This window comes from Tripterygium wilfordii, chromosome 10, assembly GCF_013401445.1.
Source record: "Tripterygium wilfordii isolate XIE 37 chromosome 10, ASM1340144v1, whole genome shotgun sequence".
Taxonomy (NCBI): domain Eukaryota; kingdom Viridiplantae; phylum Streptophyta; class Magnoliopsida; order Celastrales; family Celastraceae; genus Tripterygium; species Tripterygium wilfordii.
Window position 1 is genome coordinate 9,690,586 of NC_052241.1, and position 22,154 is coordinate 9,712,739.

Genomic DNA, 22,154 nt, shown 5'->3' on the forward strand with positions numbered 1-22,154 from the left:
TCTGCAGATCATGGCCAGATAGATCTTTCCAATATCAAACCAACACCCTTTATACATATAGTATAAAACAGACAAGAATTTTCCCCGTCGTTCTTGCTCATGGCCTATAGGACAAAGATTTTTCCTAATAGCATCATCCAACAACCACATCTTTGATGGCAAGTAGGCGCGGCGTGCAGCGTTATTGTGCTTATTCATCTTTCCACCGCACATATCATCAATCATTTCTTGCTTTGATGCATAGATTGGTTGTCGAGATCCAGTGGGCTCATCATCTGTTGGTGGATACCCTAAGCAGCAACACAGATCTGCTGTTGTGAATTGAACTTTCACACCAGCAATGATAACCTGATAAACCAGTTGATCCCTAGTCCGCTCGCTTCGTGGTAACTCGATGAGAGTGTGATAGAAAGAGCGAATGATCTGAGGATACACCAGTAAGTTATTTTCTGGATCTGGATCTACGAGAAACAACAAAGAATGCTCCCTCAAGTAGTTCATCGCCCATCTGTTGATGGCTTCTCGTTGTATCTTTTTTTCAATTTGACACTCCGGAATTATTTCAGCTTTATTGAACAACGCAAGCCTGGATTGCAATTGTGATACGATGGTGCGTGGTCGTCTCGGCATGGTTTCTGATCTCTGTTAGAGAGAAAACACACTCTTGCCAGAAAATGAGTGAGATGAAGATGAAAACTGATCGAGACAATAAAGGAAAACGTACATATATTAAGAAATTTGTGGTGCTTGTCACATCAGTACTCACTTTACTGTCACGCTTTGCGGCTCATTATCACTCTCGAGGACGACTTTTTTTTTTTTCTTTTGTTATTTTTTTTAATCAGATAATATATAAAAAATAATAATAAAAAATAAAAATGAAAAAAAAAATAAATGAAAAAGAAATACTGGGTTGCCTCCCATAAGCGCTGTATTTATCGTCTGGGCAAGACGGAGTGTTCCCAACACTCAATTACCTGGATCTTGGAGAGTAATGTCTGGGCAAGACAAAGTGTTCTCACCAGCTGCATTGTAATGAAAATTCAACCTTTTTATTACCCAGAATGCTTTATGCTCGAGCTCCATAAGAAGATGGCTACCCTTGCTAAAAATCAAACGATATGGAGACATGCCAATTGGAGTTTTATATGCAGTGCGATATGCCCAAAGAGCATCATTCAATTTTATACTCCAGTCAGTTCTTTTGATATTCACAGTCTTCTCCAAAAGTCGTTTAATTTCACCATGAGAAATATCAACTAGGCAGATTGCCGAGTCAACCATTAGAGAATGATGGTGGAAAGGCCAAAATGAAATTATTTTGTTTTAATTTTAAATTTTTTTTAAATTTTTTATGCAAGGTGAACTTGCAGTTTTTTTTTTTCAACAAAATTAAAAGAGTTAATATACACAAAATAAAAAAATTAATATAAAAGACAGTAAAATGGGGCATAAAGGCCAACCATAAGTATTAACAGAAATAAAAAGTTATAGTAGGCGGCTTAGCCGACCATATAAGTATATATGTACAGGTGGGGCAGTGTAAAGCCAACCACAAATATAAATAATACTGTATAAATAAATAAATGAATAAATGTTAGTAAGTTAGTAAATGTTCGTGACAGTTATTATAAACAGATATAGGCGGTAGCAGTAGAACCAGCCAATAATATATAGTTAGATGGGGCGGTAAAGCCATCCACAAATATAAAACTGAAAAACCTTCCATTAAGGAGGTGTAGTATACTAATATTAATATATACATATATACATATATACAAGAGTTAGATAACAATATATTAAATCAGTCCCCGGCAACGGCGCCAAAAACTTGATGTGGGGTTTAGTACCCGCTAAAAGTATAGCGATTCCAAACCCAAATTATACTCGCAAGTGCACGAATCAATTGTAGTATAGAAGTGGCAAATACGAGTGTCGTATCCACAGGGACTGAATATTAAATATCTGCAATTCCAACTCTTGTAATTATCAATGGAAACAAAATAAATAAGGATTAACACAAATAAACAAACACTAGGGATCCGATTTCACCAACTCTATTGTATTTAAATTATTTAGCCGACAATTATCATTTCATTCATGCATGTCAAAGATCAAGTCCCCTAATTTATGTAATAGTCATGGGCATCTGACTTACCACGTCTATTCCCAATTGCAACCATCCATGGGCATTTGGATTGGCTAGGACAATCAAGAATGCATTAGGATTTATGGTAACTTATGTAGCGATCACAAAGATCCTAGCATATGGCATTTATGTCTAGGTAACTCCGGTGTTAACTGCAAGAAGCTGGTCTCAAATTGGACATGGGCATTTGCCTCAATTTGCATCATGGTAATCAAACCTAGATTGTAGCTAAGCATCAAGATTTAATTATCAATAAAGAATAGCTAATTAACACTTGACATAGCATAAATAAACTAATAATTAATCAAACCAAATTTATTTAGATACAATAGAGTGGATCCATCATCACCCTAGTAAGAGGATTAGTTCCTCATACTAGGTTTACACAACCAACAATTAATCTCACAAAATTCTAGAAAGAATATGTGAGAGAATTGTTGTAAGAGAAAAACTCAAGAACTTACTCCTTGATTTTTCTTCTCTTCTTGCCTCTTTCTCTCTTCCTTCAATGTTGTCTTGTATTCCTTCCTCTCTTTTCTCCTCTTCCTCCTTGATTTCTTCTCTGGTTTTGTGATTTTTCCTTTTTTTTTTGTGATCCCTCTTCCTCCTTTATAGTAGTGAAAATATACTGGTGAGATTGAAAATACTGAGGATAGTCTTCACATGATTTCCTTTAGCGCTGTGTTTTGAAGACTTTCGGATAAAAGTTGTGCCGCCTACATGAAAATCAATACAGATGTTAGACAATTATACATACATATATATATATATAACACTATTCACTTTTTGACTTAAACGTAATATGTATATATATTCTATATAAATACACACACATATATATATATATTACTATTACGTTGGACTTGGGCATATATATATATACACACATATATATCTATATATATAACTATTTATATAAACATATATCTATATAACACTACTTATATATAGATTTTTGTACGTTTATCAGCCCCCATTGTCTTCCCCCCTAAAAGACCTATTAGAGGGAAGGAGGGCTTGCTATTATATACAGGATTTTTGCTGAGTTATTACCCGATGTGGGACTTTTGTCCAACAAAACTCTTAACATATTCTCTACGTACCAACGAGAGGTGGTTCGGTTGGCAATCGACTGGGTTAGGCATATGTGTGCCCAAAGTTTTATTCAAATGAGAAACAAATTTCTCAACCGTATTTCAAAAAAAAATAAATCATATTCTCTATGTTAACTGTTCAAATATCACTTTTTCATAATTTATATTATCTTTATTCAACTACAATTGCATCGCAATTTCTATCCTAAATCTATGTGATTAAATATTCAAAATTTATACAGTAGTGCTAAGTAGCATATCTAGTGGTAGCCCATGAGAGCCCTAGTCTTTTAAATGAAATTTTAAAACGTCTTAATTCTCAAAATACATGTTAGCCTTTATAAAAATTACACATTCAAAATCAGCACATAAAATTCTTTCTAACAAGATCCATTGTCGATGAGTTTTATCAGATAAATCTTAATTAATTTTTTTTTTCATTGGAATTTCAAAAACAAATGAATTTAGAACTAAAATAATGAATTCTAGATTGTGCTTTAAAAAACAATAAAATCTACATTAAAATAATAAATTTTGAACTGATGGGTTACATGTCATTTTCGAAATTTATAACACAATGTCTACCACTTTGTGGAGCGAGAAGATAGGATAGAAGAGATGGAATAAACTAATAAAAATGTTGGATCACACTTTTCATGCAATGTAATGTAGCGCACTGCGCGCATGCTCTATTTTTTTAAGAGAATGCACTATTTTGGAGCACGTTTAACAACTACCAATATAGATAAAATTGGTTATAATATACATATTATTATATTAATATATATTTAGTAATTTACAGGCCAATACGCTTTCACTAAAAGGACCTATTAGTGGAGGGAGAGCCGGAGAAGGCACCCATTATATAGTGCTTCACCAAGCCGTATCTAAGTGATGTGGGATGTGTGATACCGATCTGGACTATCGGACTAATCAAAATGAAGCTAAGGACTTCCACCATCCTTTTTTTTTTACCAAGCTCAGCCATCAAAAGCCACCGTGGTAGCCGAAAATCCCTTCGCAAAGCCTCGGCTATCATAGCTTCAAATGCCCAATTTGGTTGCTGGAGGACTCATCATTGGTAGCTAATAGTCCATAAGGGTTGTTCAGTCTGATCACTACAAGTCCCACCCATTGGTTGGAGGACCTAGATGTGACCAGAATAACCAAAATGATATATGTCCATAATTTTCTCTTCCATAAACTTACATAATCTATGTGGTTGTACAACTCAGCACACTAAATAAAAGATCTAATTAATTCTCTCTCATCCAGGTTTTTTTTTATCGTATATCCTCTTTCTCTTCTCTTTGTCGCAAACCTGCGAATTAGGTTTTGCTCATCTACAACTCCATAAACAATCAATGGCGGGTTATCTTTCTAAACGGGTTTGATTCACGAGTTTATGGTGGTTTTCGGAGCTTTCTTTTTCGTGTTGTGTGGATTGTAGACATTGTCAAGTTTTATAGCAATTCGTTCATCGCAAAGAAAGAAGATACAAACATTCAATGCTTTGTCCAGGTTAGTCTACATAAGGTTACGAATTCTATGATAAGCACATAATATTTCGTCTATGAACTAAAATACAATTATCTACATTTTTGATAAGGCAAACACAATTTTTTTCTTTTTTGTTGATAATATGATCAAATCTCACAAATGCAATTATTTTAGGTCTGTAGTTTTGATATTTCTTTACTTTTAGGTGGATGAATGGTGAATGTAGTTTGAGGTTGTGTTTACAGTGCCTTATTACATTGTACAAATTATTAATTACATTGTGTTTGTGCTAAATTGCACTGTGCAAAACTAACCGTTATTAAATGGCAATTTTGCAGTGACGATATGGAGTTCACTCTGGAAGATGATAACCAGAACCAGTTAGATCATATGGACAGTGTAGATGTACGAAAATGATATGTGTCCCTAATTTTCTCATCCCTAAACTTTCCTAATCTATGTGGCATGCCAACTTAGCATGCCACCTAGATTAAATTACAAAAATAAAAAAAGTTGTATATTTTCTCTCGTTTCTCTCTCATAGGAGTTTCTTTTCTTAGTAATCTCTCTTTCTTCTCTCACATGTCTCATATTAATCATCAATATGTGTAGTTTGGTTTTTGTGTTTATTGTTCTTGAACAATAGTGTATAGCCGTGTATGTAAAATAAGGATTGCTATTGATTGGGTTGGTCTCTGAGTTATAGAGATTGAACAGGTTGTCGAACGTAATTCTACATGAATCAGTCACAATTACATCCGTACATGAAAGACCACTCATATCATCACATCAAATAGATACATTTTCTTATTACGCAATGTAACTAATTATATTGACAGTGTAATAAGCCATTGCAAGGTTTGTTTGCGTTGTTCAAAATGGAGAAATTGTTGTGATCTATTTTGGAAAATGATGATTGGTCACGCAATTAATAACTAGACAATGTAATAAGATAAAATCCTATTGGGATGTTTTGGCTCAAATAGATACGGTTCTTTATTGCGCTGTCCTAATGGACAGTGTAACTAATTATTTTGACAGTGTAATAAGTCACTGTAAGGTTTGTTTGCGTTGTCCAAAATAAAGAAAGTGTCTTAGTGCGAGATCTCTTTTGGAAAATCATGATTAGTCACGTTATTTGCAACTAGACAATGTAATAAGGCAATATCCTATTTAGATGCTTTGACTCAAATGGATACAGTTTCTTATTACATTGTCCTATTGGATAGTGTAATTAATTATATTGACAGCGTAATTAATTAAATTCAATGAGTAATAAGAAGTCAAAGTATAAAATCTCATGAAAATTCCATCTACAATAATTTCAATTCATTTTCTATGACAACTAAAACACAAAACAAATTGACTCAGTGCCTTTTTTACACTGTCCAATCTAGGTAGTGTAATAAGATACTATGCCCCTTCAAAATAATGTAATAAGGCATTGTACACTTCAATCATTAAAATAAGCCCAGATCGACAATATGAATGGGTGAAACAAAAAAAAACAGTAAGCGATCTTGCATATCTTCGATGTTGAAGATGAATATGTTGAACAAGAAACATCAAGTGTCTTTTCTTCTTCTTGTAGGTCTCAAGATCTCCCTAGACAGCATCATTGGAGGCTCAAATTTGCTGGTAGACGCCATTAACGGCAAGGGATGGAGAAAAATAGATGGAAACCCGAATCGAAAGGAAGAGCTTGAGAAGGAGGTTGTCGATGGAAACCCGAGTCACAATGTTGATGCCATGGATCTTCAGTAGAAGGTCGTTGATGCCATGGATCTTGAGGAGGAGGGGGAGAGGTGGGGAGAGGAGAGAATGAGGGGATGGGTGGAGGATGGGGAGAGAGGCAAGAGAGAGACACGAAGAGAGAGAAATTATTTTAAAATTTTTCTTTTGCTTTTATTATATTTTTCTTTTACAGGTAAGCTATTCAAATTTTTTTTGAATTGCTTTGTCATCATGTCTAGGTGGCATGCCACCTAGTTATGTAAGTTTAGGGATGTGTAGTACTACCGGTAGATGTATGTGTTGAGGATGTTGCTTCACTCACGCTGACGATCGAGATGTTATTTGATTATGTGGATGACTTGTTCAACATAATGAGTTCTTTGTTAAGAGGAGATCCATAAGTAAGGACAATAGTAGGGTGTACAAATATTTACTTTTTACATGTGAAAGGTCTGAGAAATTTTATAGTAATTTGAAGAAGTCTGTATGTCATCGCACATTTTCTAAGAATGAATGCAAAGCTAGCAGCACGGGGAGTAGTATAGTCCCCGCTAGATCGTCAAGAACATATGATAATTCAGAGTTTTGAGAATTCGATAATTTGGTCTTATGTAATTTGTTTTTGCAGACATTGAATTTGTTGTTATTAAGTGTATGACTTGTACTAATTTTTAATTATGGGGATGATTTTGACAATTGGTAGTAATTTGTATTGTGTTTTTTGAATGACTTGCAGGATTACAATTTGTTATAGATGTTAATCACATTGTGAAAATAGCACAATGTAATTAATTATATCGCAGTGTAAATAATTGCATTGTAACATGTTCAGTGTATTTAGCTACTGGATCATATATATACAAACCATCACAATTGTCAATCCGCTTTAATTAAAGACAATTTGTTCAAGGTTTAACTGAATGAACTAAAACGCCCTAGATGGTTATAGATTTTGGCCAAAAAAAATATGCATGGTAATTTTTCCTCTTCGTCCAACACCCAATGTAATAAATTATGTAAACAACGTAAATATTTACATTGTATAATCAGATAGTATACTTAAACCCAACATAATATTTTTAAGTACTACCATTAAAGGATAGGTTCACAATGTATTTGCATGCATCTCACTCCCAAAACATTTACCAAAAGAACTTACATTGGTATCCTAGCATATAAGTAGGATCTCTGCATCCTTTAGGTACGGATCTCTGCCTCCTTTAGGTACGGATCTCTGAATGTCCTATTACTTGGGAGAATTGAGTTGTAATGAAGCCATAATCCATCCTCAGTGTCCAGAACGAATGTTGTCCAATGATTGCCAACTAAATGGTTTCCAACAGCATGAATGGTAAAAATGTAATATCTGTATCGATCAACCTTGTTCTTGAGCTTCTCTACAATACTCTTTTGTAGGAGATCATCTCTTTCCATCTTAAGGAATGCCATGCAAGAACTGGTTATGGCAATTGAAGCTGTTCTAACTTCCAAAGGATGAGGAGCTATCACTTTCCCTTGTTTCCTTGTCAAATATTCGCATTGCGCGTTAATTATCTGCACAAATATGAAAATAACTATAAATGATATACACAAGATTATATAATATACTGAAAACCCAAAGTTAATTAGTTAAATGTTGTGCTTACATTGCTTGACACCATGTCGCAGTTCACAAGAGAAACTATGTCACTCCACATGAGGATATGAATTGATCTCCTTTTGGTTTTTTTTTGCTCTTTGGTTTTTCCTATGTTAAATTTAATTTTATTACAGCAAATTCTATGAATTGATCTCCTTTTGGTGCATGAATCGGGGAGGAGATGAGAAGATAATTATGAGAGGAACATGAGGTGAAGGAGGAGGTAAGCTGTAAGCATAGTGGGAGAATCAAATGATCGTGAATTGAATTGGCTTTAATTTTTGTTTTAGAAGCATTTTTTTCCATTGGTTTTCTTCCACGTGGCTCTTTGAATCACGGTTAGCAAACTTGAGACTTTCGTTTTATATATATAGAATAGAATGATGATTGATTGATAAATAATAATCACGGTACTTGAGATTCCCGGGTGACCCGAATTCGATTTCTCGACCAAAGAAGTCTCGGTGGTAGCATCGAGAGTCTCTACTGCAGCTGCTGGGACAGTGCGCTGGCAAGTGGGCATTCGGCGTAGGGAGGCAGCGGCTATCAAAAGGGGTCCGGAGTCGGTGACAAATCCCATGGTCAGTGATGGGTTTCAAAATACAACCGCTGCTATCAAAGGTGGTGGAATGAGGACGGGACCATAATGGGGTGGGACTAAGAAGGGTCGAAAACCTGGATAGGGGTCATAACTCACAACTCTTTCCCTTCTCATTTGGCCACGCGAAAGAAGTAAGCACCAGTCGCATCTCAAAAGCGTCTACTCTCTCAAAACCAGTTGTCATTCGTATACAGCCTGTCATCCAAGGAAATTCCAGACTCCAGAAGCGTGCGTGACTTGTTGTTTTAATAACAAACAATTGTCTGATGATCAACAAATGTGTAAGGATCAAGGGAGTGATAAGGTGTTGTTATGGAGTGATAAGGCAGTCACATGGAGAGATAAGGAAGACTACTTGGAGAGATAAGGCAGGTCCTTCACATATTCCTCCACAATCGGATTGGTTTGCTGAATAATGAGTTGTCCCAGGTGAAACTTATTCGAGGCAAGTGTTAGTTCAATCAAACAAGAGCAAGATCAAGCTTATCCTTCCTACCAGAACAAACAGTACTTAACAAACGTACTGATCGATCAAGGGTGGAGCTTATTCTTAACTACAAGTCATGTTACTCTTGTACAACAACTTATGATAGGATTAGTTATCATGTATAGCATTAGGTAGTCAAGGTCTTGATATATAGCTGCTTGTGTTCAACGTTAAAACATGCTCAATAAAAAAAAACTACAATTCTCAATTTCTTTCTGTTTTGGCGTGCCTGTCCACTGTCGTGGATTCTGGTTTTTGGTTCGGCGTTGCTGTGTGGTTTCAGCCTTTAGCGGAGAGCCAACCAGGTGTTTGTAGAAATGCTCGTGTGGAATGGGTGGACAGTGTCTACAATGATTTACTCAATCCCCAAACAAATTAAGTCATATTGTCAATAAAGATGTTAATTCTTCTTCTAAATAATTAAATTTCATTTGGCCAATATATTAAATTTGTCCATTCCCAATCCCAAACCCCAAGTCACCTGCCCGTCTAACAAGTAGAACAACATCAAGCATAACTTGAACCAATCAACCAACCCTAAACCAAGCATTGAGAGTGCGATCGTAGGGAGCTTGCTTTGAATCAGCAAATCTTATTTCATTGATTCTCGACAAAAAATCTACAGCTACAGCTTCAGCTTCACTACAATAATACTTCTCACGTAATGTTTGCCATCAAGCCACGTGAAGTATCCGAACGCATAGTCTGAAGAATTATTATCAGCCTTGACCTCCAGAGTAACATTGAATGTCTTTTCTTCTCCTGTTTCCTTGAAATGAAGTGTCCTTGGATTAACATAAACTGACACTCCTGTTGGCTCTTTAATAATCACACTATATTTTCCTGGAGTACCAACATTCTTCACCGTTCTTGATACGGTAATTCGACCTTGCAAATCTGGAATTGTTAGTGATGGATAATTCAAGTTTGCAACACTAAAGAACGTGGGACACGTGAAAGGCCTATCAGAAAATCTCCTGATAATGCTTTGATTGTAGCCATGTGCACATAGAAAGTTTAGGTAGTCATTAGCAGTCAAGTCATAAACAAGACCTGGATCAGCAGCACGGCTTGGATGAACATGTCCTGCCCCGTAGTCAAACGGAGTTGCATTTCTCTGTGATTCATTCTGTATAAACGCATTGGTGTTGTCTTTTTTTGTTGCTACAAAAAAAGAAGCAGCATTTGAGCATGATCATGAACAGATTTATCTGGTGATTGACAAGGGGTAAAACTAGGGATGAGTGTAAACGCCCGGGTATAGGTATTTTTGACATACCTAAGTAAAAGTAAAAGTAAAACAAATGTTCATACCAGATGTCATGATAGCAGATTTGATAGCAGCTGGACTCCAATCTGGATAGAGTGCTCTAATAAGGCCCACTATGCCAGTGACATGAGAGCATGATACTGAAGTTCCATTTCTTATCCTGAAAACTTCTCCACCAGATATAGCTCTTGGATATGCAGAATAAGCAGCAAGTATGTCGACTCCTGGTGCAGTGATATCCGGCTGAAATAATAAATATCAATTGTCAATCATGCACAAGAAATGTATGTAAACCTGAAGAGTGATATTGATTGAAGTAGTAACAAACCTTGAGAATGGCTGGCTGAACCATGTTGGGTCCCCTAGATGAGAAATCAGCCATTATAGGAGCTCGCACTTTTTCCAATTGTAGGTTTGGATATCTGTTTATTAACACAATCAATCAAGTTTTGAGAATTTGATAAGTTCCGAAAATGTAAAGAAGCCAAGTAACTGACATAGAACTTACTCGACATGGTCGTTATGAGCAAAGGCAGCTTTACCATATGTTGAACTAATATTTGAAGTGGAGGAGATATGATGTGATGTTCCCTAGAAACGCAAATTAGACGACGGAATACATTCAGTTGTCACTGATATATTATGCGTAGCCGAAGGTCTAAGAAAGCATGAAATAATTAGAGGAAGTATCAAATATTACCTTGAGGTTGTTCATAGGCAAACGATCAATTGTGCTTGCACCAACTGTGATTATCCAAGGAGACACATTGTCAACTCTCCCTGGCTCTGGTCCTGAGTTGCCCGCAGAACAAACCACAACTATGCCTTGTTTAACGGCATGGAAGGCACCGATTGATATCACATCCTTAAAAAACTCCGATGGGCCAAAATTAGCAATTGCCACTGAAATGACATCGACCCCATCACTTATGGCAGCATCAAAGCCAGCCAAGATGTCCGCCTCCAGGCAATTTATCCAACACACCTTGTAAGCAGCGAGGCGGGCTTTTGGCGAGCCCCCCTTTGCATTTCCATATGCGTAAGTTTGATAATTTACACGAGGCGCAAAGTTTCCCCCCGCTATCGTTAATGAGTGGGTTCCATGGCCATTGATATCCCGGCAACTATCAGGGGTATGTTCCACTCCAAATCTTGCTCTCGCAGCACTGCTAAAATACCTAGCTCCTATCAACTTCCTGAACATTACAACACTAAAAAAACATTAGCTATCACAAACAATTGATATCAATATGTCTTTTATAAAGTTGTGTCATATATATAGAACATTTGCAGCAAATGAATATGAGAGTACTTATTGCATTGGATTGGATTATCTGTCTTGTCCTCCTCACAGCGACCTTTCCATCTCAGCGGCACTGGTCCATATCCTTCATCACGGAAGCTCGCTCGCTGTGGCCAAACACCTAAAATTTGCGGGAAAAATGATGTTCTCCCCTGCACAATATATTTCATTGGAAACAGATACTTCGATTATAAAACTTACCACTATCAAGATTTGCGATGATGACATCTTCGCCAAACCTTGACTTGTTCCAAACTGAGCTCCTTGGAACTTCTCCACTTTTTGTCTCTAGTCCAAGGAAACCCCATGACCGGGTCGTTTGCAATTTTCTTTCGTTGCTCTGGAAAACGGAGATAACGTCTGGATGTTCTGCATTGATCAAATTATAAAATTAGGAGAACATATGGACCACGAAAATTTTCATCAACTCAGACAAAAACATGAAAGAATAACAAAAGAGGAAGAGAAGAGATGAAGAGGAAATTGATAGATAGAGTTAACATTAAATTGAAGCATAAGTTCGTACTCTGAATCTCTATTGCTTCTTCCTCGTGAAGCATAGCAGCAAAGCCATTTATGTTTCTGGTATAGTGGTAGAAAATGGCATCTTTGGCTTTCTTTGTGTTACTGCCATCAAAATACAACAAACAAGTCAATTAATCTTCACAAGTACGCTAGTTGAAACATAAGGGTGATCTTTTGGAAAGATATCTACTACCTTTTCAAGGAGAGGCCCAGCAACTCAAAATGAGAATTCTTGGCATTGTCAACATCCATAGATGTTGGCTGTTTACCATGCATGTGTGACCCCAAATACACAATGTAAACCTTTTTGACAGTGGATGGTTCCATGTTGATGATTTTGTTCCCTGATTGTGCTAATATGAAATGTGATATGGTGACTAAGGAAAGACACAAAAAATACAAGGGAAAATGATGTTGAGGAGCCATTATATATTGATAAGATCAGGGAGGTAATGTATGTCGGAATATATGTGACTAAGGGAAGCTAACCTTTGAACATATATCGTGGTTATAGGTTCAAGTGAAGTAATTAAGCTGTATGGTGCTTATATATATAGAGAGAGAGAGAGCTTGAGATACATGTTGATATCTGCTATCTTTTGTTTTCTTTTAGCACACAAATACACAGAATTCTTAAAACTGATAGAAAGTGTTCATCGCTAATGACTAAACCAATAAGGCAATGGTGATTTATATGGAAGGACTTCTTGGCTAAGAACTTTTTAAAATGATTGTTAAGTGTTTCCCAGGTATGAATTCCTTAATTTCATTGAGAATTGCACCACAACCAACCTTTAAAATAACAACAAACCTAAACTAGTTTTAGCATAATGTGATTTAGATGGAGCCGTCTTGTCTAAGAACTCTTTGAAAATGATTGTTAGTGTTCCCCAGATGTGCATTATTCCTTAACTGCGTTATGGGGACTGCACCAGAAGCAACCTTAAAAATAAAAACAAACCTAAACTAACTAGGCTTCCATATAATGCACGGATTTTTAACGTAATATTCCTCAATGCTTTTGCGTAAGAAAATCTAACGAAGTTGACCAAATACATGGTATTATGTTTAATATACCTTGACTTCATATCTCATGCATGTAATATAATGGGCTTTTACACAATGAGGACAAAAACTAAAATTTGTATTCCAATAAGGATAACTTCAAAAAATTTAGGAAAAAAAAGACAAAACTTACAAACTTACCCAAATACTCATTTCTTGTAAAAGATCGAAAGCTCTCTCCTTATAAACTAGTGAATCAGACCTCAGGACGCCCTCCATCATATCTCGACAACAAACCTCACATAATAATGTATACAATATCTTGGGTTTTTATCTAACGGTCTAAAATTATGATACATTTTCTATGTTGAATTTGATTTTTGTTCAGACAAAAAAATATATATTTGGATTCATCAATGGGGCTATAGTGGACTCTAGGGATGGTCAATTTGCCCCACTCGGATTAAACCAAATTTGGACATAACTTATATGTCCGAAATATGTGTTCAAATATAAAATTTTAGCCTGTTTAAAATCATGTCCAGGTTCAAAAACAGAAATTTTATCCGATTTATTTATCTGAACTCTAACCCGAATTAGATTATTGTCTTGTATACTTATTCGGATTCAAATCAATCAATATTTGGTTAATTAAGTATGTTCGAAATTCAATCCGCATAATGTTCTAAACATAAATATTTCGTGGACATGTAAAACTGACCCAAAACCGATTTTTGCCACCCAAGTTGAAGTGCACTCTAGTGTAGTTTATCTACAGCAGAGTAGGTGCGTAACCGAGTAACCATTCTCCACGCGGCATAACAACTATTCAGAGTTTAGACAATAGATTCTGTGATTCTCTACATCCTGGACCACGTCGGCTCCGTACGTCGTGTATCCACACAAAAAATTATCTTTTTACTTATTAAATTTTATAAAAAAAAATTGCACTCCAAGAAAATGAAAATAAAAACGTGTTTGTCTTGCCTTCCCCTATTTATCTTTTTACCGGAGATTAATCATTTAGTAAAAATGATTTACTACAGGACATACTAAAATAAAAATACTTTAATACAAAAGGTTAAATTATTTACTGAATAAAAAATTAATATATGAATTTTTTTAATGAAATATATAGTTTTGCACAAAGAATGCTTGACCATGATTCATGGGGATTAAAAAGACGTGGAAAGATATAGAAGTGAAAATACAGCATATACGCGGAGTGAGCGGGTACCGCCGGTACGCGTATATCAAACATCTTGATGCTACAAAAGCAGTCCCCGTTTTTAGCAAACATGTTAAATTCCAAGCAAAACAAAATCACAACCTCTTTTTTCGATAATCGATGAACCACCTAACTAAAAATACTCTTCGGACAATTGAGAGAGCGTAAATCTCAGACTAAGAGGCTCATGCGTATGGAAGTTTCTCACCTGTCAACAAGGTAAGCCCTGGGCCGATACCTAGTGCGCGAAGATCCACTTGCATATACACGCAGGCGGGCCGAAGCCCACATACAGGCTAGGTGGCCACCAAGAAATACGCTTCGGGTTGGAATCGAATCTTGGACGCAATTGCACCTATCCCAGTTGATTACCAATGGAACCATCTCTCAGTGGTTAACCACAACATTGTAATTCTCAAAAATGATAAAAAGATATCAGCAATTAGTATCCTAGTTATTTTATAGTTTGAAGTATAGGATTCAAGTGAATTTATGAGCTCTACATGTCTCACATGATGCACATAAAATCTTATGCGTACAACTCAATAGTTGGAATAGCTGTGATACCAGCGCTAGGATCCATATTACTTTATAATTCCTGAGTACAACGAGGGAGTATCGCCAATATCCATGTGGTCATGTGTTGAGTTTTGATTCAACTTATCCTATCTTCATGTGTCAAATTTATTATGTGTTTGCAACTCTGATGGCATAAGTTTAGATTCATATTAAATGTTGAAATGACAAATTAATTTATATGATGTCATTTTCGATTATGAAAAAAAGGAACCGAGTGTTGTTTTGCCAGTTCATATGGACACTAATGATATGCAAGAAAGTTCTTGGATCATGAAGGCTCCACTTGTGGTTAGACCTTGCTAAAAATTACAAGACAAGACATTGCGATAAACTTTAAACCTATCTCATAAGCAGAATTGTTTCAAATGCTTTTCATTTTCCTGATAAACTTTATTCGTGCCTAATTATAGGTTTAAAGCTGCATTCATTTATAACATTGTTATTGTTTTATTATATTTTTTATTAAAGAGAGGTGGTATGATCTTTCCTATACTTCAATGCTAGTGACTATTTTAATTTGCCTAGATAATTCCACAACCATCCACGATCCACCATTACTTTTTAGTTTTTCTGTCAGGATCAATGGTTTTTTTTAAGGGAGACGGTATCCTCACTCCTTTTTAGTAATCGCACCCTAAATAGTTTATTTGTATTTTTTATTTTATTTTATGTTTTATTTAATATTTGAACATTAAATTCACATTGACATAATTAGTTTTCTCACCCCCAACAATTAAATAAACTAAATTATTATAAAGAATTCATGGCGTCAACGTGGGGACCAACCAAAGTCCATGCCTACATGTCCAACCCAACAAAATGACATTGTTGTAGCGTTCCCATCTCATTCATACCAACAATATTGTAATATTGTCTGTTTTGGGTTGTCCGGTCACGTGATACATATACAACAAAATTTAAAGAATTCACATAAAGGACATCAACGTGGGGTCCAACCAAAATCCTTACCCACATGTTCAGCCCAACAAAATGACATTGTTGTAACGTTGCCATCCCATTCCCTTAAGCCTAAGAAAGGCTTTATTAATAGAGTGGGAGCTAGCCCTTATAAATGGGTACTATATGCTCACATCTTGCGATGTGATATATTAACAACTTTCATTACCAAAAAATTTAACCTTCCTGCTTAAAAGTACAAGCCAAGACTTGGTACTGCAAAGGTTGGCCGGCCTTACTTGGGAGAAAATTGAAGGCAACCAAAGAGGTACATGCATGCTCACCAATCTTGATTCATTATGGAACTTTTGTATCATTGAGAAATTATGTATGTATACATATTGTTAGGTGTATTCCTCTCAAAGTCTTGGTTGCAATAGAAAGCATATCTATCTGATGATACCACTTTTAGACCACCAACTAAAGGTAGATACGCAGCATTGCCGAGATGAGCAAAATATCATCTCATACAAGTATATCTCGGGAGAATTTACCTCATTTTAGTTATACAAGCACCACGTATCAATTAAGGCTTTCCTCGGACCCAAGAAACCTATCTTGGGATCGAGAATCCTATCTCCATTTACGACAATGACGTTCTCTGAGATAACATAGTTCTTTAACAAGAAGTTCCTATCTCAATTCAAAGAATCAAATAGAAGATATGAATTCGACTCCATCAGGTATTAGAATTAGTTCATTGAATTTGTTTCTTTTCCTAGGTATATTTGAATTTTCGTTTTTTCCTTTTATAGATATAGTTTCATTTTTTTTTTCTTTATAGTTCTATTTTTCTGATTTGTCCTAACTTGTTAATTACAGTCATGTCCAGCCATATGATTGCTACAAGCCCGTTTGTCATGGGAAGTTCACTTGCTTCTAGCCCATTCCATACTCAATTCATCTATACCATTTACTGGCCCATCTCTATTTTACAATTTTACAAGTGCATGGCCCACCATTCAAAGAATCAAACACACACACACAAATATAATATATTTACATGATGTCACTGTAAATTTCTGTACTAGTTAATCAACAATTTTATGGAAAATATATGCCATTTTAATTAAATAAATATAATGCCCTTTTGAAAAATACATAATTTTGACAATATCCTTTTTGTTTTCAGGTTCAGCGTGATAAGTGCATTAAAAAGGGACAAATTTTTGGAGATGGTGGCGAACTCACTTTGGGTAAAAACGTATTAGTAGCTTATATGCCGTGGGAGGGTTACAATTATGAAGATGCGCTACTCATTAGCGAGCGTTTGGTATATGGAGATATTTATTTTAAACTATATATGATAAAAATGATATTTCAATAATCTAAGCATTATTTCATTGTAATTTTTTACTCTAATCAAACATGGGAAAGGAAACCAATAATACCAAAAAAGTAATATGATAGTGTGATCCAACTATTTTCAAGCATCATCTTTTCATTTTCATCTCCACTTTTAATTTCGCGAACCAAACGAGATCTTATAAGAAACAATGCGTTAAAATTCTATTCATGCGCATTTGCTCACTTTTTTTCTTTTTTTCTTTTGAAAAGGTCATAGACCAAGGTATAGATTGATTTTTGCCTTTCTCGAATTTTTCCTTTTTCCTTTTATGAGTATATTTGAGTTTTTTCTTTCTCCTTTTTATAGGGATAGTTGAATGTGCCTACAGTCACCAACTTGTCTTCCCCTACTCCATCCCTCTGCTTGTCTCTAGCCTTGTCCCGGTCTCAAACTCTCTTAGTTCTTTCCCCAAGAGTGGGAGTTGTACTCTTTGTCTCCTCTCTTCCAACATACAATATTATATCCCTTCAATAATGGCCTCTCACAATGTTGCCTTGTATTTTTTGTGCCTTTCCTTGGTCACATTCTTACAATCCAACTTAGCACAATCAGATAACTATGTCCACATGTACCCATCAGCTGTTAAAAAGGCAAGTATATATAATTTATTCATTGCATTTCAAACCCTTTTAATGTTAGCCATATAGGTTTCTAATAAATTACACATCACAATTAAAACATAAAATATTCAAGATAACAGAAAAATCATTTAAATTGTTCTAGACAATTTTTCATTAATTAGAAATCATCTATCATCATGTATGTATGTCAATCAATAATTATTCTGTTGTATGAGTGTGTATCAATTAATAATTATAATTAATAAATTAACCCTACATGGTACTCTGTATATTTATTAGAAAAATATAAGTATTTTTTTCTGTAATATATACATTCTATATATATATATATATATGTATAATGTTTAAAGAAAATATTTAAAATTTTAAGTGGCTATTGAGGAGAAATACATGTATTTTTAGAAAGATGTATAATTTATTTCACATTATAAAGTGGACTTATTTTGGGGTTTGGATATTCGAAAAATAACATATTAGTGCCCACTTTATGAAAGTTGCACACTTAGGTCAGAAAAAATATTTTGCCATATAAGTACATTTTTTTCCACATAAGTATCTATTTTAAAAAATTAACAACTTTAAAAAATTAACAACTACATAAATCTAAAAAATACCTAGATCTAAGACATCTACCCTCCATCTCCACCATTGCCACGTTTACCTCCATCTCCACCACCATCGCACCTTCACAATCATCTTCTTTATAGGTATTTAGGTGTCCATATGTTTTTGAGTGGACCTAGATATCCAAAAGTCTTTTTAAAAGTACCGGCTTGAAATTTTTCCCTAGATATTTAGTAGTGTACTTCCAAATTTTTGCCCAAATTTGAGGATGGGCTTGAGCCACTCTAGGCCTAAACTAGTTCTGCCCCTGCTAATAATATTGTTGTTGAATTGCCCCTAGCTAATCCTCAACATACCATAACAAAATCAAGGTACCAAACTCTGATAATTTGGTGTGGGACTGTTCATGATTTGAGTATCAACGCTAAACATTTGTGGGTAATTCGAGGTTTAATCTTGTTAGCAAACTTGTTCGTCACAAGTCCGCGATATGAAAAAAATGTCAAGTGTTATTCACTTCATTGTGTCACATACATATATGCATTATTTCCTTTAAGCCACATAATGAAATGAAGGATTTTTAATTTGTTCATTTTGAAAGTACCTTAAAATGCAGCCAGCTTCCCCATACTTCATAGCTTTCTCTCTTCTTGTTCTGAGATAAGTTTTATGATCACTTGCAATGTATCCAAGGCTATCCCTGCCACCAGCCTCTCTACTCATCAACTCATGTGCGTCCTTAGGCTTTATTCCAGCACTACGTACTAAATCAATGGCACAAGCTTGAACTTCAGAAATTTTTCTCTGCGATCTCATCATATATGTGGTTTGTGGAAGGTGAAGTTGATGATTATGTTCAGCGACAAAATCATATACTACATACTTACCACTTTCTCGTTTCAATTGAACAAGTAGCCTTGCATGACAATTTGTTCTTGTCTCATCTCTATGGCTGCTATGAACCCTGCGTTTATCTTCTAAACGGACACCATGTTTAGAACATACGAATCCCCTTGTTGTAACTTTTTCATCTAACTTGCTTCTATTTAAAAAACTCTTTCTTGTCGAGAATCCAACTTGTTTTCCATAATGGCACCAATGCTCCCAAGCCTCATCAAGTGTATCAAATTCCATGTCCATGTAAGGTCTCCAATCTTTCTCACTATTGACCATCATGTTCACAACCTGTAATATCATTAAGAAAACCACAAACCACTAAAAAATTGGATTTTCAAAGCAAAGGGGGATCTTGCACACCATATTACAATAAACTACACATAAATGAATCATTATATACTATTTTGCTTCAGAACATACAAAACAGGGGAGTATTGCAACTAAGTTTCACAAAGTTGAAAAGGCAATTTGAAAATGACCTGAGAGTGGTCTTCCATGTAAGGATTCACTTGGGTCGTCGTCGTCGTCGTTCGTGGTCGCCGTTCGTGGGTCGTCGCTCGTCATCCACAATTACCCCGATGCTTCATAATCAATTTAGGAGGGAGTGGAAGATTTTTGGGAGAAAATGGCACCTCAGGTCTGATATTTGATAGAATAAATAATTTAATAAATATTGGTTAAAGCTCAGCCATTAGATCTGATGAATGGTGATGATTTAAAAAATTCCACATAATTTCACAATTCCAATTCCAGCTCCCCCCATCCCATAATGGCGTGGGACCCATGCCAAAAAAATAAAAAGAAAAACCAACATGTGGCACATTTTACAATTAATTTAAAAAAGAAAAAAGAAAAAAGAAAAACAAACTTACAAACATGTAGCTTATTTACAATTAATTTACTAAGTCTAAATATAATATAATATAAAAAAATATACAGTATTTAATATAAAGGCTGAGACCCACACAATTGAAAAAAATTTAATAAAAAAACAAACCTACAAGTTTTAGGCAAGGGTGATGGGACCCATGTCTTTTTGGCAAGAATCTCACGCCAAACCCAAAACGGTTCAAGAAAAAGCTCCATTTGAGGGCGGTTTCATTCTCAAATTTATGCCGTTCAGTGAGACGGTATCGCTCGGCTCTGCGGACCGCATCACCAAAAGCAGCCCTTGTAGCAAATGGGCTAGATGAATTGAGTGTGGAGTGGGGTAGAAGCAAGTGAACTTCACATGACAAATGGGCTTGTCGCAATCACGTGGATGGACACGATTGTAATTAACAAGTTGGGACAAATCAGATATGTAGAAACTATAAAGAAAAAAAATTCAAATATATCTATAAAAGGAAAAAGGAAAATTCAAATATACCTAGAAAAGGAAACAAATTCAAATATACCTATGAAAGGAAAATTTTCAAATATACCTATAAAAGGAAAAAAATAAAAAATTCAAATATACCTATAAAAGAAAAACATTCAAATATACCTATAAAAGGAAAAAAAAAATTCAAATATACCTATAAAAGGAAAAAATAAAAATTCAAATATACCTATAAAAGGAAAAAGGAAAAATCAAATATAACTAGAAAAGGAAAAACATTCAACTATACCTATAAAAGGAAAAGAACAAATTCTAATATATCTGTAAAAGGTAATCGAGTAAATGCGTATGAATTTTTGCAACATCCTGTATAAATACGTTGCAATCAAACAGACATCTTTCAATTCAAAAACAAGAAACCACAAAGGAAAAAAAAAGAAGCAAGAAGTGATGGAAAAGAATTTCTTCGTCATCCTCTTTGTTATGGCATTATGTTAGTGTCTCTCCCTCTCACTTTTTAAATTAATATATGTGCAATTCTTAATTGTTTGATAATATAATCATCAGATCTTTCAGTTGTGTTGTAAAATAATAGAATATTAGTCTGTGAGATCAAATTATAACGTAATTTAAAAGGTTACTAATGGATTCTGTTTTTGTTTTGTTTTGCATGTATATGTATATATAGGTGTGTCATTCGCCAGTATTCCAATGATAGAAGCGCAATATACTCCATGTTCTACTCAGAAAGATTGCGATATAGTCAAAACCCTATGTTCTGTTCCCCTCAAGTGTACTGATCACAAATGTCTATGTTGTGAGGACCCAAGCCACTGTTATTAAGACATCAATAAGAGATCACAAATGTCTATGTTGTGAGGACCCAAGCCATCGTTAAGACATCATGTAATAATCATCAATAAGAGGCGTTAGTTAAAGTGAAAAATTATGTTGCACCTTGTCTGTTCTATTAAACCATTTTGTATTCGAAACTTGTAGAAATTCTAGGCCCCCATTGTCTTCCCCTAAAAGGCTTATTAGAGGGAATGAGGGCTTGCTATTATATACAGGATTTTTGCTGGGTTATTACCCGATGTGGGACTTTTGTCCAACACCCCCTCGCACTCGTGGACTGGGTATCTCTGTCCAAGGCCCAACGAGTGGACTTCTTATCGAGGACGAGTGCACACCTGTTCCGATACCATGTAGAAATTCTGGGCCCCCATTGTCTTCCCCCTAAAAGGCCTATTAGAGGGAAGGAGGGCTTGCTATTATATACAGGATTTTTTGCCGGATTATTACCCGATGTGAGACTTTTGTCCAACAAAACTCTTAATATTCTCTACGTACCAACGAGAGGTGGTTCGGTTGA

General features: G+C 35.3%; 2 protein-coding genes across 2 annotated transcripts; both read right to left on the reverse strand.

The window, feature by feature from the left end:
• Positions 1-9,781: 9,781 nt before the first annotated feature.
• On the reverse strand, positions 9,782-12,629 carry LOC120007375 (subtilisin-like protease SBT5.4). The gene is made up of 10 exons (XM_038857570.1): positions 12,496-12,629; positions 12,304-12,404; positions 11,979-12,146; positions 11,787-11,898; positions 11,175-11,670; positions 10,983-11,065; positions 10,803-10,896; positions 10,519-10,717; positions 10,234-10,368; positions 9,782-10,113 (listed from the first exon to the last, which is right to left on the reverse strand). Exons 1-10 carry the CDS (start codon positions 12,627-12,629, stop codon positions 9,830-9,832), a joined length of 1,806 nt encoding a protein of 601 aa, XP_038713498.1. The 3' UTR covers positions 9,782-9,829.
• Positions 12,630-19,116: 6,487 nt separating this feature from the next.
• On the reverse strand, positions 19,117-19,958 carry LOC120007376 (protein FAR1-RELATED SEQUENCE 5-like). Its single transcript, XM_038857571.1, has 2 exons — positions 19,941-19,958; positions 19,117-19,749 (listed from the first exon to the last, which is right to left on the reverse strand). Exons 1-2 carry the CDS (start codon positions 19,956-19,958, stop codon positions 19,117-19,119), a joined length of 651 nt encoding a protein of 216 aa, XP_038713499.1.
• Between the last annotated feature and the right edge of the window lie 2,196 nt (positions 19,959-22,154).

What these genes read in the sequence shown, in the direction of transcription:
- LOC120007375 (XM_038857570.1), bottom strand. Translation starts at nt 12,629, where the DNA reads ATGGAACCATCCACTGTCAAAAAGGTTTACATTGTGTATTTGGGGTCA. An exon ending in CTGGGCCTCTCCTTGAAAAG is followed by an intron (nt 12,405 to 12,495) that starts GTAGTAGATATC and finishes TTTTGATGGCAG; the next exon opens with TAACACAAAGAAAGCCAAAG. An exon ending in ATCTGCTATCATGACATCTG is followed by an intron (nt 10,369 to 10,518) that starts GTATGAACATTT and finishes CTTTTTTTGTAG; the next exon opens with CAACAAAAAAAGACAACACC.